General features: G+C 44.2%; 1 protein-coding gene across 1 annotated transcript in view; it reads left to right on the top strand.

The window, feature by feature from the left end:
* The window catches only part of LOC8030520 (protein unc-80 homolog), a 231,893-nt gene that overhangs the window by 24,439 nt on the left and 190,661 nt on the right, over positions 1-16,793 (top strand). Inside the window, exons 8-9 of the mRNA XM_042293095.1 lie at positions 208-309; positions 15,434-15,597. Coding sequence (XP_042149029.1) covers positions 208-309; positions 15,434-15,597 — 266 coding nt within the window. The remainder of the gene's footprint in view (positions 1-207; positions 310-15,433; positions 15,598-16,793) is intronic.

The raw sequence follows: 16,793 nt of genomic DNA, 5'->3' as shown, positions 1-16,793 counted from the left end.
AATGACACAAACACTGAAAGGTCTCGTTTGTGTCGTTTTCTATTTGCAGTCTTAGTGTTCTTTGTCATGTTTAATTTGCACACTTACTCTCAGAAGCTTTCACATGCCTCTTTTCGACATGGTCGACCGTGAGGTGGGATAGCAGCTGTGTGAGCTCGCTCGTCGGGAATCTTCTTCAACCTCTCTCTCGTTTGTACCCCTGTGCAGAAAGAAGGGATGGACTCCGAAATCAACGTCCCTTTGAGCAAGGACACCGAGATGAGAGCGGCCATCTTGGAAGGCTGTCGTCCAAGTCCTTCCAAATCTCAGGTAGGCACTTGCTGCTGTATCGAGCTAGGACCACTTCAGCTGCGCGATCTGTGGGGACCTTGGGAGTTGTTCTTTGCTCTAAATATGACTCCCTGCTCAGTTGCAGTAAACATTTTTGGAAGTTGTCAACTTTGCCGAGGGACAAGACTAGCTACAAGGATAGTGTCTAGAAGTCCGGGGGTCACCATGACCATCTAAGCACACGTTAAGCGTAGTCCTTCCATGTCAAAGGAGACACAACATTCTTTTCATGTCTGGGATGTGTACTAAAAATAATTTGAATAAAGAAGCCTCTAACCTCAAAAAAAAAAAAAAAAAAAAACTTGCAACAAACTTAATTTTATTTTTGCTGATAATATGCTCTAAATTTCTGGAATTTGCATAGAACCCATGTAGTTAAGAAAAACATTGTAAAAAAAAAACGGTTGCTTATTATGTACAAATTTAGATGGCTGCTTAATTACTTAATAATATTTCTTTATCTTACATTAAAATACAAATAGTTTATGAGATTTCTTTATTTTTTTTAGTCAACTTGGATTTGGGTGCTAGCTACAATACTTTTTTGCTTTGTTCTCCTAAGACTAATAATTGAATTGCTTGTACTAAATTTTCACAGGCTCGTTTTGTTTTGTCTCAATTAAATGCCAAAATCTCCAGTTTATGGAGAAATGACCATATTGAGAGCCATAAAAAGCAATGTTGGCAGCAGTGCCCGGAACTTTCTAAATAGCCAAAAGCTCAATTCACTTTATTTGTTTACCATATAAAAGAAATCAGAAAATTACTTTTTGTCGTTGTTGAGAAATTGCTTTTTAAAGGTGAGCCTCTCCGACCATGCCTCCAGGCGTCCGCTTCGTATGGCTAGTGACGTTACTGATAGGAATGGTTAAAAAAAATTACCGAGCGAAAACATGATACTGTACAACACCTAAACAGCAGGGAAAGCAGGATTGCTAACACTTGAAGAAAAGAGAGTATGGTCAATGATTGGTCTAAGGGATGCAGGTAAATGATTCCAGTCATTTGAAACTCTACGAATGAGATGTGAAAAATTTGTTGTGGCAAAATGGGGTGCCTACTTTGTTACAGTGATTAAGATGTGTGAATACAAATGATGGTGAAGTTATTAGCTCACTAGACCATTTTTGTCAAAAAGGCAAATAGTAGATATTTTGTGGCGATGTACAAAGTTGGTTAGATGTGACGCGTCTTACAGCGGGGCTGTTAAGGGCTGGTTTCCCAGTTTCGTGTCCGTCGCCAAATAAATGTCGACACAAAACTCTGGACAACTGCCGCCATCTATGTGCGGCAGCGGCAAGTTTTCCAGCTTTTCCACTCTGGGTTTCACCAGAGTGAAAAGGCTGAATTTCTCTAGGCGTCGTCCTAGAAGTCGTCTTCGAGGTCGTCCTAGACGTCGTCCTTGAGATCGTTCGAGAGGTTGTCCTTGAGGTCGTCCTAGAAGTTATCCTTGAGGTCATCCTAGACGTCGTCGTCGAGGTCGTCCTAGAGTCGCCCTTCGGTCATCTTAGACATTGTCCTCAAGGTTGTCCTAGAAGTCGTCCTTCAGGTCGTCCTGGACGTCGACCTGGACGTCGTCCTTGAGGTCATCCTATACTTCGTCCTTGAGGTCGTCCTAGGCGTCGTGTTTGAGGTCGTCCTAGATGTTGTCCCTGAGGCCTTCCTAGGCGCCATCCTCTAGGCGTCGTCCTCTAGGTCGTCCTAGAAGTCATCCTTGAGGTCATTTTAGACGTCGTCCTTGAGGTCGTCCTAGACGTCGTCCTCGAGGTCGTCCAAGAGGTCGTCCTTGAGGTCGTTCCACCATAGTACAGCTTCACTGGTCTTCTTTCTTCACCAGAGTAGAAAGGCCGAAAGTTTTTTTCATTGGTGTTTCGGTAGTGGTGCAATTATAATTAGCCAATATGATAGGGTAAGAATACAGGTTGCAACTTTGTTGTACAATCAGCACGACAGCTAAATTCTAGGGACAGTTCCACCAGTTTGTGACATGCGATTTCTTTACATAGTGTGTAAAAGTATGCAAACTTTTCTTGGAAACCCAACCCATGTAAAAGGGGAACTTATTCCGCCTGGAAAGGGAAATGTCAGGGAATCAATAGACCTAGGGACATTAGCGCGGGACTAGAATTTAAAGGACAACTCTCCTCAATTCTGAAGATTTCATGATAAGGAGTGATTTCGCATTAAGGGAGGAGGTGGGGACTAAATATAACTTTCTTATTTCTAGATATGTCTGAACGAAATTTACAGGGTGTGTTTATAGCACAGACATAAGAGTAACTGCAAAGTTTCATGGAGCTGTGCATATTATTTCTCAAGTTACAAAGATTTATCAAAATCGTCCATATGCATTCCTTATCCCAGGCCTGGAGAATTTGAAAAAGGTAGTAGCGGCGTAAGATTTGTTATGATGACCCCTGGATAGGTTCCCTAGGGCATAACAGAGCCCTTTTTTTAAATTTCTTTGTTGAACAATTTTAATGCAACTTTGAATTTTGTGTAGTCAATGAAACCCACATTCGTCAAATTTAATTTCTTTATTATAAATATTTAGCACAGTTTTCTAAAAAAAAAGGGCTCTGTTATGCCCTCACAAAGTTATTTAGGAACAGAATAAAAAAGACAGCACAAAAATCCATTCATCAGTTCCTGAGATATCGCTGGGACGAGCAGCCACGGCAGTGAAAAAATCCATTCTGAGAAAACAGTACTTGAAAGTTGCACACAGATTTTCAGCTTTAGAATGACCCTGCAGAATAGTCAGAAGTGTTCTTGCGCACTTTCTTCTTGTTCCGCCTTTCCAACTTCTCTTGATGTCGTTTGCTGGCCTTGTGCAGACGTAGGGCATCTTTCTTGGCAGCTCGTTGGAGGGCTAGATGGGCCGGCTGGAGTCCCACTGCAACCGATATTTCTGCAGTTGCCTTGTAGCAACCGGCGTTGAACCTCAACACCGCTTTATGCAGTGCAGTTTCGACAGTGATCAGCGATGCATGCTGTTCCTTAGGCATCAAAGACCACAGGACAGAGTGGAAAGACTCAGATGCATTCCGAGTCTTTGCTCCCAAGCAGCGTTGAAGCAGAGAAACCTGCGACAGGCGTTGGTAGCCGGGCAGCATTGCTGCAGCGACGTAGGCCGGGAGTTTGTGCTTGTGCTGGGGCTGTGGCTCACCTTTTGCCTCGGCAACTCTATGACGGCACCATGATTGAGCTCCCTCCGGGCAGAGTTCATGGTGAGGCTCCTGGTCAGTCGACGTGACATAATGGTAGGTGGCCATAACAGCACGCTGCATCGCTGCCATGTCCTTGGGGTTGTTTCGGAGGGCCCAGCCATAGTAGTCCGTAACCTTGTCGATGAGGGCCTTCGTCAACCTGCCCTTACTGCTCAACGGCTTGTCGCTCTTTTGAACAAGGTTGCGCAGTGCCGTTCCCATCCTCTTCTGAACATGGTTCAAACACTCTTCCTTCACGATGGGGACTAGCCCGTAGACATTCTCTTCTGTAAGGGCAGAGAAGGTCCTGCTGTCCCTGTCGGAGACAAGTGCTGTATACCGCAGGTCGTGCATGGAGATAGAGCGCTTGAAGAGGGTCAGGGCCGCCTCGACCTCCATCCTCCCAGATTTGGCGTCCGTGTTTTTCTGGCAGACATTATGCATGTGCCAGCTGTCATACCCTTGATCTCCAGGCTTGGGTCCTGTTTGGCACCCAAGGCACAGGTTGGATAAAACCACGGCGTCCAAGATGAGGCCTCTGTGGTATTCTATGACTGACCTTACTCCGATGTGAGATGTGTGCCTTCTCTTGTGCCATGTGCCGTCATACATCACGGTGATATCCTTGCAGAACCCCGGGTCCATCTTCTTACAGGCTGTCTTCACCGCGACAGCTGACTCGGCATAAAACTTTTCCACGCACAGGGCCTCTGGCTCTCTGAAGGTCTTCTTCAGGTGCTCCTGGAACGTTTTGTGGTGGAGACCTCTGTGGGAGACGTTCATAGCTGCCCAAAAGTCATTGAGAGCTGTCTGCCCCTTTCCTATCTGCTTGATCGCCATGATGAAGCGGATGTTGACTTCGAAGGCCCTCGAGTCTTGTTGGCGTGGCGAAGTCCAGGAACTTGCAATAATGCCGCAGTGGGGGCATACGACCTCGAGTTTTGCTGCCAGTCTGAGTTTGGTGCCTTCTTGGTCAGTCAATCCAGTCCCCGAGCAATGCTTGCACACTGTGCAGCAGAGCAGGTTGCTCAAAACGTCGATCTGAACAAGGCAGAACTTCTCACCTTGGTTTGTAGCAGAGGCAGGCGTGGGATTGGGCAGCATGGCTTCAAACTTCCTCTGGGTTGCTGACATAGCTCCAAGTTCGGCTTGAACGGTATCACAATGTCTAGCTTCTGCTTCGATCTCCTCACGTGTCAGGAAATGCATCCGCAGATGGGTGCTGGAAGACGCGCTCCCACTTGTCGCGGCAGGCGGAAGACGGGTGCTGGGACCCGCAATCTCGGGAGGAACCACAGCGGTCGGCATGCTCGGAACTCGAGGCGTGAGCGGGGCGATATGTTCTTCCTCGACGACAACTGATGGCACAGAAACTCCATCACTGGAAGTGTTGACGCGATCATCATTGACGGCACGCCGCGCGGAAACTTCTAACTTCGCCATCCGCACTAACTTCATGGACCGCTTCCGCGCGCCAAGCGCGCGCACCGTCTTGTACTTCGAGCCCCGCATCGTGTGCGACCACGAAACAGGAGGACACGCTACACGAAACTACTCAAAGAAAGTTCGGAAAACGATCGTAAAGATGGCAAAAAACGAAGCAGAGCTGACAAAGCAAGAGCGCGTGCAAGCAGACCACTACCGAGAGCAGACGACGCAAGCGGCAACAGCAGGAGAAACAGAGGAGGAAGAGAGCGCTCCGCGCGTGGAGAAATCGTGTCCCAGCCAATAGCAGTCGTGCGCGGTCTGTCCAATCGCGTTCTTGCGATTGCGACATGGAAGAACGGCGACCACGCCGTAGCCACGCGGCCGACGCCATTTTGGGAGCTGGCAAAAAAAAGAGAAAGAATTCACGTTCATAACAAGACTAAGATGGCGGCCGTCGGCCAAACGCGTTGAAAATGGCGAGCGCGCGAAGTTGGGGTTGATTTTGGCGTTTGACCATCACTTGGATGCTACCCAGGCCTCATAAATAATTGTTCTTAAATATTTCCCCATTGTATTTGGTGCTAATAATTACAGAGAAGGTAGTTTGAGATATACAACCAAAAAATGAAGTTTTCTAAAAATCAACTTTTTCGCGATTTTTCGGTTTTCAAAGCCCGTGTCCCCCCTTAAAAAAAATTGTAGGGCCCTTCCACTTCACGTGAAGATGGAGGACGACGTCTAGGGCAATGCCTAGAGAACAACCTCATGGACGACTTCTAGGACGACCTTGGGGATGACGCCTAGAGGACGACCTCAAGGACGACTTCTAGGACTACCTCGAAGACAACGTTTAGGATGACCTCAAGGACGACTTCTAGGATGACCTCGAGGACGACAACAAGGACGACACCTTGAAGACGACGCCTAGGACGACCTCTCCGATGACCTCTCCGACGACTTCTAGGACAACCTCGAGGACGATGCCTAGAAATGATAACAAGGGATCAGGACCTCACTATCTAATAATGCCAAGGAAAGCTGACTCATGCTGGTTGTCCCCTTTTTTATTTTTATTTATTCATATTTTGCACGGCCATTGGGGAGTTTTCTGTCAACATCCGCGGACACATTTTTTTCCCAGATCCCAGCGTATAACAGCGTCGCCGTGAAAGCACTAGTTAAAGGCACTACGGTACAGTAATACTGTACCTCGTTAACTCGAACACAGCTATCGCAAAATAGTGGTTAACTCTTCAAATTTCCTTGACATGGAATGAGCTCTTATAGGCACAATGCATTTTGTCCTTGCTTATAACAAAAGGTCTTCAGGACGGACTTTGGATATCTTGAAATCTCGTCACCGAAAATTGCAAAAGAAAACCACAATAAACAACAAAAACTGGCTAAAAAAATGTGTGCACCAAAAAAAAAAAAAATGCGCAGCGCAAGAAAAAAAAAGGAAAAAGATAACCGTGGGTGTGGTGCACGGAGACGCGGCGAGACGTGCGCCTCAAACACGTTGTCTTAAATTTTTTCCTCTTCTCCACTTGAACAAGCCAATGGCAAGCCGGAATGCCTGGCGTTCGGTGCCCCTCTCCCTCGATCGTTTTGTGCCGCTCTGTCTTACGTTTTCTCTTTGCTTCTGGATCCATCTGTTTCTGGGTCATTCCATGCCAAACGTCCCAGGCGTGACGCTCGACCATCGCCGATTCTTTTGAAAAAAATCACAGGGGTTCTTTATGTGTTGAATAGTCACTTGCCTAAATATTTTCGTAAACAAAAATATTTTGGCCGCGCTTGCGCTGCTTGAAATTCCTGAAAAGGCGCGAAACTAGGCACAAGTAAAAAAATTGCCAAAAGTAGAGATCTCTAGTTATCAACGCACAATTTTTTCGGTCCGATTCTACTTGCATTATTGCTTGATATGAGGCCAATTTTTAATAATATAGTTGGTTTTTTGTTTGTTTTTAATTGAAGACAAAATCACTTGTACATGACAAGCTGAAGATTAATGGTGAAACATTTGTGTGGGATCTTAATCTAAACCAGCGACGTCGCGTTCAACCCAGTGGGGCAGCGTACAACTGACGCGATGCAAGGGCGGCTGAAAACGATCCACCTGAATTGAGAGTTATTAGCCTAAACGCCCGAAGTGTGGTTAATAAAATTGAAGCTCTAGAAATTTTGTTTCTTGCCCACAGTCCCCATGTGGTGGCTATTACAGAAACATGGCTAAACTCCAATATAGAAAGCGATTGCATTGTTCCCCCCAATTATAAATTAGTTAGGTGTGATAGAACTACCAGAGGCGGGTGTGTGGCTATTTGTTTGAGAAATGACATTGATTGTGTGGTGCTTGAATGCGACTGTGATGAAACTGTTTGGTGCCGAATTTCTTATTACAGTCGAACGTTCCTTTTCGGAGTGGTTTATAGAACGCCAAACGCACCAGTAGAATTTTTGGAGGGCTTGAATGAGTTTTTGTGCAAATATGTAAATGATACAACCAAGGTAATCATGACTGGAGATTTTAATTTGCCCCATGTAAATTGGGCTCTTTTGACAGCTGGTGGCATTGATATCCTTAACAAAGAAAAAATAATTGACATAACGTTTAATCACAACCTTACCCAAATAGTCAAGGAATACACTAGAATCACCGACCAGTCTCAGTCAACATTAGACCTTGTCTTTATTACAGAAAACATATCGGATTACGAGATTTCAATTGTAGAAGGAATTTCAGACCATAAAATGATTTTGTTTACGATTCCACTACCACGACAGGGTCATTGCAGGGTTGCTAGGCCCCTAATTGTTGAAGACTTTACTCGCGCAGACGATACAAGTATTATAGATTACTTAGAGACATCCTTAGAAACATTAGACCAACTAAGCATTACAAGTACAGTAGATGATCTGTGGAATTTTTTTAAAACTACTACTTCTTTTTGCATTAATTCCTTTGTTCCCAATAAAACTAAAAAGACATATCGCACAAATCCCTGGATAACGCGTGAAGTTATCCACCTAAAACGTCAAATCAAAAGGCACAGAAAAGGTTTTAAAGAACATATAAATGCTCTAAAAATTAAATTAAAAACATCACTCAAACAAGCCAAAGAGAGATTCTTTTCAGTGACTCTTCACAACTTTATAAAAACTGCCCCTCAAAAATTTGGGGGTTTCTTAAGAGGAAAGAAAGAAATGATCGAGCAGATTGTTGAAAACGATGTGGTCATTACTGACAGTGCAGAAATGGCAGATCGGTTTAACGTGTTTTTCCAATCAGTCTTTTCAGCCCACGAGGTACAAAATCTCGATGAGGCCTTTCATTCTGATATTGAAACGAGTACGCCAGAAATAGAGATAAGCCAGTCCGGAATATTTGCTAAGCTATTGTCACTGGATACAAAAAAATCAACAGGCCCGGATAAAATACCGAATGAATTCTTAAAGTGATATGCAGAGTGGCTATCTTTTTATTTAAAAATTATCTTCGACAAATCATTACAGACGGAGTCACTCCCGCAAGATTGGTTATCCGCACGTGTCGTCCCTGTGTTTAAAGGAGGAAGCCGCTTTACGATAGAAAACTACCGGCCTATTTCATTGACCAGCGTTTGCTGTAAAGTGATGGAGCAGGTCATTTCAAAATATATATTTACTTTTTTAGAGGAGCGAAAGACGTTATACTCTCATCAGCATGGCTTTCGAAATGGTTTGTCAACCGTAACGCAGCTTGTTGAAACGTTTCATGATTTTTCTTTATCTGTAAATAATAAGGAACAGATCGATGTAATTTGTATAGACTTTTCAAAAGCATTCGACCGCATACCTCACAAAAAATTATTATTCAAATTAAAAAAGATAGGGTTGTGTGATAAAATCGTTAACTGGATAGAAGCATACCTGTCAAATCGGAGTCAAAAAGTTGAGATAAATGGAAACATATCTCCACCTCTATCTGTAACCTCAGGAGTCCCGCAGGGCTCAGTCTTAGGACCATTATTGTTTTTGATATATATAAATGATATAGCTACGCATATTGCAGAACCAGTAAAACTAAAACTTTTTGCAGATGATTGCCTTCTTTACTCTGTCATAAACAATACTAATGATCAATTAGCTCTGAATAGGAACCTGGAAAATCTAAGGCAATGGTGTGAGGACTGGCAAATGCAAATAAATTTTCGTAAGTCGACATATATTCATATAACGAACAAAAAAAGCATTTTGAAATTTTGTTATAATATAGGCAATGTTAATTTGAGTGTTGTAAACAGTTTTAAGTACCTTGGTGTGTTGATCTCACACGATTTGCAATGGCGCACCCATATAGATAATGTCTACTCCTCTGCCTATCGAAGTTTGTGCTTTCTTAAACGAAAGTTAAAACATGCAACTAGTAATGCCAAAATCGCAGCTTATAAGACAATGATCCATCCTATTTTAGAGTACGCCAGCATTGTATGGAGTCCAAACAAAAAAGTAGACATCAATAGACTAGAAAAAATTCAAAGGCAGGCTGCACGTTTCATTCTTAATAAATACAAACGAACAGACTCTGTGACTGAAATGCTTAGCCAGTGTGGACTTCAATCATTAGAAACTAGACAGAGAATAGCGCGGCTAAAGTTCTTATGTGCGTTGTATAACAATCACTTAAACATTGAACCTGAACTATATTTAAATGAAACACATAAACGATCGCGCAGATTAAATCACAATAAAACAATCCAACCGTATAATAGTAGGATAGACGTTTCTAAATATTCATTCTTTGTGCAAACAATTGAAGACTGGAACCAACTTCCAGATTATGTCATTAATTCTGCAAATATGTCCCAATTCGAGTCTTCTTTAGAAAAGATATTTACCCAGTAATAAATAAAAAGGGCGTTTTTCCTTTTTTTCTATTTCACTTCTTTTTACAAAGTGTGGCGATATGGTTCACATTGTCTTCAATTAAAAATTGTATAACAGTCTTCTTCTATTACTTACATATGTATAGAGTTCAAATTTTTGATATGACTATATATATATTGTTGTTACCTCTCCTGTAATAGCCTTCAAGTGAAGGCTGACAGTATTCTTAAATAAAAAATAATAAAAAAAAAAAATGGTGAATTTGTGCCGTTTTCGGGATTTTTTTGTTTAAATTTGGGAGTCTAGGAGAGTTTCCTGCTTCTATTGTAGATATACGTTTTGTATGAAATAGTTTGCTACCGTTGACAAAAAGGTTTTCGTTATATTAAAGCTTAAAGTTGCGTAAAACAGCATTTTGGTTTAAAATAAACCGCAAATTTCGCAGTGAGGTGGTCTAGCTAAAAATATGCAAGACCACTCACGCGATAAAGCGCCATACGAACTTGTGATTTATAAAATTTAAACAAAGTAATATTTTTTTTAAGCGAGAAAATAATTTTTGAAGTTGAGCTCCAGCGACACCGCGCGAAGTGGTTCCATGCGGCAGCTTCTCCACACAGCACATAAACACAGCTTGCTACCGTTTTGTTAACGGTAGCAAGCTATTTTATACAAAACGTATATCTACAATAGAAGCAGAAAACACTCCTAGTACGGGTATACAGACTCACAAATTTAAACAATAAAAATCCCGAAAACGGCACAAATTCACCATTTTGTCTTCAATTAAAAACAAACAAAAAAACAACTATATTATTAAAAATTGGCCTCATATCAAGCAATAATGCAAGTAGAATTGGACCGAAAAAATTGTGCGTTGATAACTAAGGATCTGTACTTTTGGCAATTTTTTTACTTGTGCCTAGTTTCGCGCCTTTTCGGGAATTTCAAGCAGCACTAGCGCGGACAAAATATTTTTGTTTACGAAAATATTTAGCCAAGTGACTATTCAACACATAAAGAACCGCTGTGATTTTTTTCAAAGGAATCGGCAATGGTCGAGCATCACGCCTGGGACGTTTGGCATGGAATGACTCTTCTCTTACCTTCTCGGCCTGGTCGTCATCTCCTCAGTCTTGTGTTTCGCGGAGGTGTCGGAGGTGTCTCGTTCGTTTCGAGAGTGTTGCTGGTCTTTATTGCTTGTCCCTCCAATTTTTTCCCGGGTGTTTCGATCCTCTCGGGGCGCCAAACGAGCAAGGGTCAAGTGTTCAATTCGGTCATCGGTTGTGAGTTTTCTGATGTTGGCTCGTGACTTGATTGACTGTGAACATGGCGCACCCCAAACAGGCTCTATTTTCCCTTTCTTTAATAGAACCTGTGCTGCTGCCGGGATTCTTAGAAGTTTTATTTAGCACATTGCGCGGTCAGAGGTAAAAATTGCGGTACTTTGCTTATCTCGAAATTCCGCTTATCTCGAATTTTTTACGGTTTTTATGACTTCGAGTTAATGAGGTATTACTGTATTTGCTTCGTGAAAAATAGAAATTGAATTTGAAACTTCGGCTCCGTCCGGCAACATTGGCTTCAGGCCGCCAGGAATGTGGCTATTGCGTAATATGAGATGTCACGTGATCCTCTGCACAATGGCGAGCGTAATTGGGGCGGGAGTGTGTCACGCGCAGGTGTCGTCTGCACCACACCCTTCACCACGTTTTGGTGTCTACGAAATTTGGCAACGTTGGCACAACTGCACTCATTGTCTGTAGTCTGAACGAAACTCCGAGAGACACTAATCACAAATGGTGAGACGATGACGGTTGATGCGGGAGAGGGCGTTAACAGAGGGACCTTGGCAAGATGGCCGGTCGGCTCCCAAGATGCGCCCTGTGCAAGCGTGTCACGCCAATCATGCGGACACCGCTAAGCGCCGAGTCTATGTACCTCTATTAACATTGTAAAAGTGTAAAATTACACCTTTACAATGTTAATAAAGGTACATACTATGCGGGACGACGCTAATAACAAAAGTTACCTACCGTCAAATCCCAAAACGAAGAGATAAATGGTGAGAAACATGGGGTGGGCTATCTTTGGGGATGCCACAGCAAAACTCTATCAAACATTAATGATAAGCGCCGGGGCACCCGCTACAAACCATGTGACGCGGGAACTGATATTGCAGACACGGCAAAGCACGTGTCACAATGCGATAAACACGCAAGAATTCGCTACAAACTCCTGTGTCACGGGAAAGGATACCGCAGATCGCGGACGCAGCAGATTCAAGTTTCATGGTGCAATAAAGTTGCGAGAACCTGCTACAATCTTACCTGTCACGGAAACTGATATCGCGCGCGCATATCGCGAACAAAAACACGGGAGTACGCTACAAACTCGCATGGCACAGAAACAAATTCCGCAAATCGCAGACGCAACAGAATCGCATTTCACGATGCAATATATGCGTGGGAACAACTCGTGCGTGTTATAGCTAAAAATCGATATCGTGTGCGCAGATCACGGACAAAAGCACGGAAATCCGTTACGAACTCGGAAACGGATACCGCAAATCGCGAAAGCAGCAGATTCGCATTTCACAGTGCAATATACAGACGGGAACAACTAGCATGTTACGGGAGCCGATATCATGCGTGCAGCTCGTAGACAAAAACGTGGGAACCCGCTATGGAACTTGCTTCTCGGACGCACCGGTACCGCAGATCGCGCCGTTGATGCGCGATTCCCGTCAAACATCGCTTGACGTCCAACGGAAATCGGGGGGTGGGCGATGTATTGGAATTTTTATGTTACAAATATTTAGCCAGAAAAACAGGATAGGCGATCTCTCGGGGGAAAGCGCCCTTACGGGATTTTACGGTATGTTATTTTCCGCCAAAGAGACAAAATGCACACACATTTTTCCATAGGATAGCACAGGAGTACCACAAAAGTAGACTGGTTCCTGTGTGCTTCAATTAACATCCAGAAAGTTGCATAGACACTTGCGCCAGTTGAACCTCTAGCATACATTATAATAACTCTATGGACGGGACATGGCTCGAGACCACCTCTCAGTAAGTTTTTTGGTGTTCAATACAGTCGAGCCCGGTTATATCTCACCCGAGTATTTATAATTATTGTTTCTATCGAACACTCCAATTGTGCCCTTGAAAATCACATGTAATACTATAGGAGCGTTGTTTTTCTGTATCCAACTCCCATGGCGGGGACACTCGATATAGCGAACGAAGTACCGCCGCCCCTCGCTTCTCCTGTGGTCGGATTGCGCTGGTGGCGAGCACATAAGCACACAGCTCGCGTTGCAAGGCTGGCAGACCGCCAAGCCAGCATACGTGCACGGGGACACGCAACCAAGGAGCAGTTGTGAAAAAAAAGAGCAACCGTAAAAAAAAGTGGAGGATGGCAAAAACAAGGGGAAGGGCACGCACGCGCGTAGGGAGAGCAGCGAGTGCCCGCTGTTGGAACAGTAGCGTGCGCTCTTTCCCCGAACACCACTGTCGCTGCGAGACTCCTTTACCCAAAAATAAAATAAGCAAGAAAAAAAAAAAAAAAAAAAGTCTTCATCAAGATGAGTGTGTTGACAACAACGGTCGAGCAATCCCACTTTGAACGCCTTATATCTTTGTTTACCTTTTGCTTGGCCCGTTTTTTCTTTCTTTGCCTTTTTTTTCTGCCTGACTTTATAGTAAGGTTTTTTTTCTGTTACTTGCTTAACTTTATTCTATGAATCGAGAGCATTGTATTTTTGCAGCTCGCTTTTTTCATTTTTTAAATTTATTTTTTAAATTATTTTTTTGTTGTTTGCCGGTGCTGTGTGGAGGTCATGGCCAGGCATAAACAATAGCAAACACCGTCGCGTAAACGCGGTGGTATTTGTGATTTTTACCAACTAAGCTCTACTGTGTTTGGCGGTTCTTAACTGCTTTATTTGGTAAGGTCCCGTTTGTCATGGCCTTCGGTATTAGCAGAGATACGCAGAAATTTCAACTGGAGCTTAAGTTAACATATTTTTGTATATCAAATTATCGATATATCTATCTATTTTACTATCCCCTTTGAATTCAGTATGTCCGAGTTCGACTGTATTGCTTTCCAGAATTTGAACATTCATATTACCCACTGAAAGTTGTGTAAAACTTTGTGGAGGTACTTATCTGTCATTCTAAATTGCATGCTTGATTTTATGGTTTTCGTTCTGAGAAGGCCTGTTTGCAGTTATACATGCTCTAGCAGACGCTCAGATGAAGGCTGCAGCAAACTTTCATATACTTGAAAACCTTGACTCAAAGGAACTGACCTAAAAGTTAAGGAATTAGTTCACTGCATATACATTCGTCGGCATAATGCCTGTTCGGTGATCAGCAAGTTTTATGTTGTAAATCTTCTCAACCTGGCCGTGGTCTGCTATAAATACATTATTGAAAATGCGAGTGTCGTTCGAGCACTCTTGAAAATCAGCAAACCCGACTTCCAACTCTCTGTTCAAGTCAGGTACGGTCTTGCAGATACACTCTTTGTGAAGTGGTGTGTTTGTTTCTTCTACAAAGATTCTTCACAAAAGGAAATGAGGGAGATATCCCTCGTTGATAGAGACTCCTTATTTTGCAAGAGCTCGAGCTTCGGCTTGAAAATATTCACATTTGAGAGTGTCCTCGCCTTGGCTCTTCAAGTCGCACACCCTGGGTGAGGATCAGCGAGATCCTGAAAAGACTTCTTTTCACAGAAAAAACGGCAACATTTTTATGAAGCTCGGCAGAGCGGCTAAACTCTCGCTTTTTTGTCATTCGAACTCGTGCGTACAACTGAACCACAGTGAGACACCGTGTGTGACAAAAATGGTTGAAATTCATGATGGTACAAGCTGTGATTTGCTTCACCTTGGTGCACAACAATTGCTGATAGATGACACATAAGGGACGTGAAAGGGATACTGACCCCAGGCATGCTGTCTTGGAGTTATTAGTCCGATTTGCAAAACCATGTCTGTGGGGAGGGGGCTTCTCTGGTAGCATGCCAGGGGCGGTTTGGTATTGCTTTGCGGGTCACCAGTTGCCGAGCCCCGCTTTAGAGTATAACGACAAATCCGCCATATTGGTGCATATGATCAACACTGCTGCTTGTCACCAACTTTTTGCCGACGTGCCTGACGGTAGATGCAAAAAGCGTTTTTTGTCATCCTGCTCACTAAAAGAGTTCGCAACGAAGCAAAGCAGTATCGCGGTGATCTCCAAAGACTGTACGTACCGCTCAAAAAGGTGCATCTGAGAACGATAACTCGCAAACGGTGCCTGTGTGGCTCGAGGCACCAAACACGTGCGCCACTGGCACATAAACAAATGTCATGCGACGCGAATGGATGAATGACTATCGTGGCGGCATCGGACGATGAGGGAAAAGAATGCCGATACTCTGAGCCTAGTTTTCAATAATCTGTTTACCCTCGACTTGACAGTACGATACAAGGTGATGAAAAGGAGGCGTTTTATTTGCCCGGTAAGTGCGTCGCACCGCCGTACATTCAGCTTAGGGGTGAACTGAGTATGGTGACTCTAGCGTGACCTCGGGGTCTTGTGCAGGGCGAGCTGGGCGCACGTCCCGAGCGTTCTGCCGACCGCAAGGAGGCGATCCTGGCGGACCCCTGCATGGCCACCTACCTGGACGTCTCTGTGCTGCGCTGTCTCTTCATCTCCCAGTGGCTGGAGGAGGGCGTCCACTGGGCACTCCAGTTCCTCCTCAACCGGTGCCCTACCTCTCGCTCACGTCTCTGTCGGGCTGCACACTCGTCTCTCGAACGGGGGTTGCGGAAGCCGAGACCGGCGTCTCCGATTCAATGCGTACCATTTATAGCGCCAGTTCTAAGCGTTTTCGTGCCCATGGGGTGTAGCCTCGATGCAGGAGAGAGGGCATGAGACTCGGTGAAAGGGACGCTTCTTGCTAAATTTAGCGGCAACGACCATCATGCTGCCGACATTACATAACATCGTAACTTAATGTGACACTGTGACGTCGCATGAAAGTGTAATGTTACGTGACGTCGTAACATTACGTTACACTTGCATCACGATGGAGTGTGACGCTGCAATGTCACATGGCCATATGACGTAAGGTCACGTGACGACATGCTTTCCCTAGTCACGTGACACCATGATATAACTACCATTTTGAGGTAATGAGACGTGACATCTCATGGTACAGTGGAACCTTGATTATGCGTCCACGGTTTATGCAACATTTTGCACTTTACGACGAATTTGCCCAGTCCTGACGAACTCCCCATTGAAATGTATTAAAAGTTTGGTTTGGTTTACACGACGCGTGATTCTACGCATCCCGTGTCAGACGATGTTCCGGTAAGAAACACGCAACAAATTCGATGCCTGCGTGAGAAGGGAGGGTGGCAGCCCGGCAATGCGGAAGAGTTCTGCGCGCAGTTTCAGAGGGTCCAAAAACACGCCACCAGCAAACCGAGACAGCTGCAGTGCCGGGAGGAACTGGGAGACAGCGCTTTCTCTTCTCCTCCCCGGGTTGTGAAATGTCTCGGCGTTTTCGCGTTGCGTCCGTGCTCCGTCCATCCCATCATTGTCTCATCTCTGATTTACTCTCACTCCTCTGCACACCACTTTCTCCAACTTCTTGTTTTCCCAGGATTGAGCACGCTTTCGCTGGTTTCTGCCGTTCTCGCTTTCAGAAAGCGTGACAGTTTGTTCGTACCCCCGATGGCCTTGATTTCGGAAAGCGTGACAACTTTTTTTCAAGCTTGCAGCCTTCGAAAGAAAGCTGATGTTGCGCGACCGAAAGAAAGTCCAACAGGCGATTACTGATTTCTTTTGAGGTGAGAATGAAGTTACTACTCGCGCCTTTACCACAGAATTTTACGGTTGCATTTCAATTTGTTTTTACAGCTTTTGCTTCTTTAAAGTACAGCAGATTATGAGC

The sequence above is a fragment of the Ixodes scapularis genome, unplaced genomic scaffold (genome assembly GCF_016920785.2).
Source record: "Ixodes scapularis isolate PalLabHiFi unplaced genomic scaffold, ASM1692078v2 PGA_scaffold44__24_contigs__length_19508400, whole genome shotgun sequence".
NCBI lineage: Eukaryota > Metazoa > Arthropoda > Arachnida > Ixodida > Ixodidae > Ixodes > Ixodes scapularis.
The sequence above is the reverse complement of the archived record's forward strand: the minus strand, read 5'-3'. Positions and strand labels throughout refer to the sequence as shown.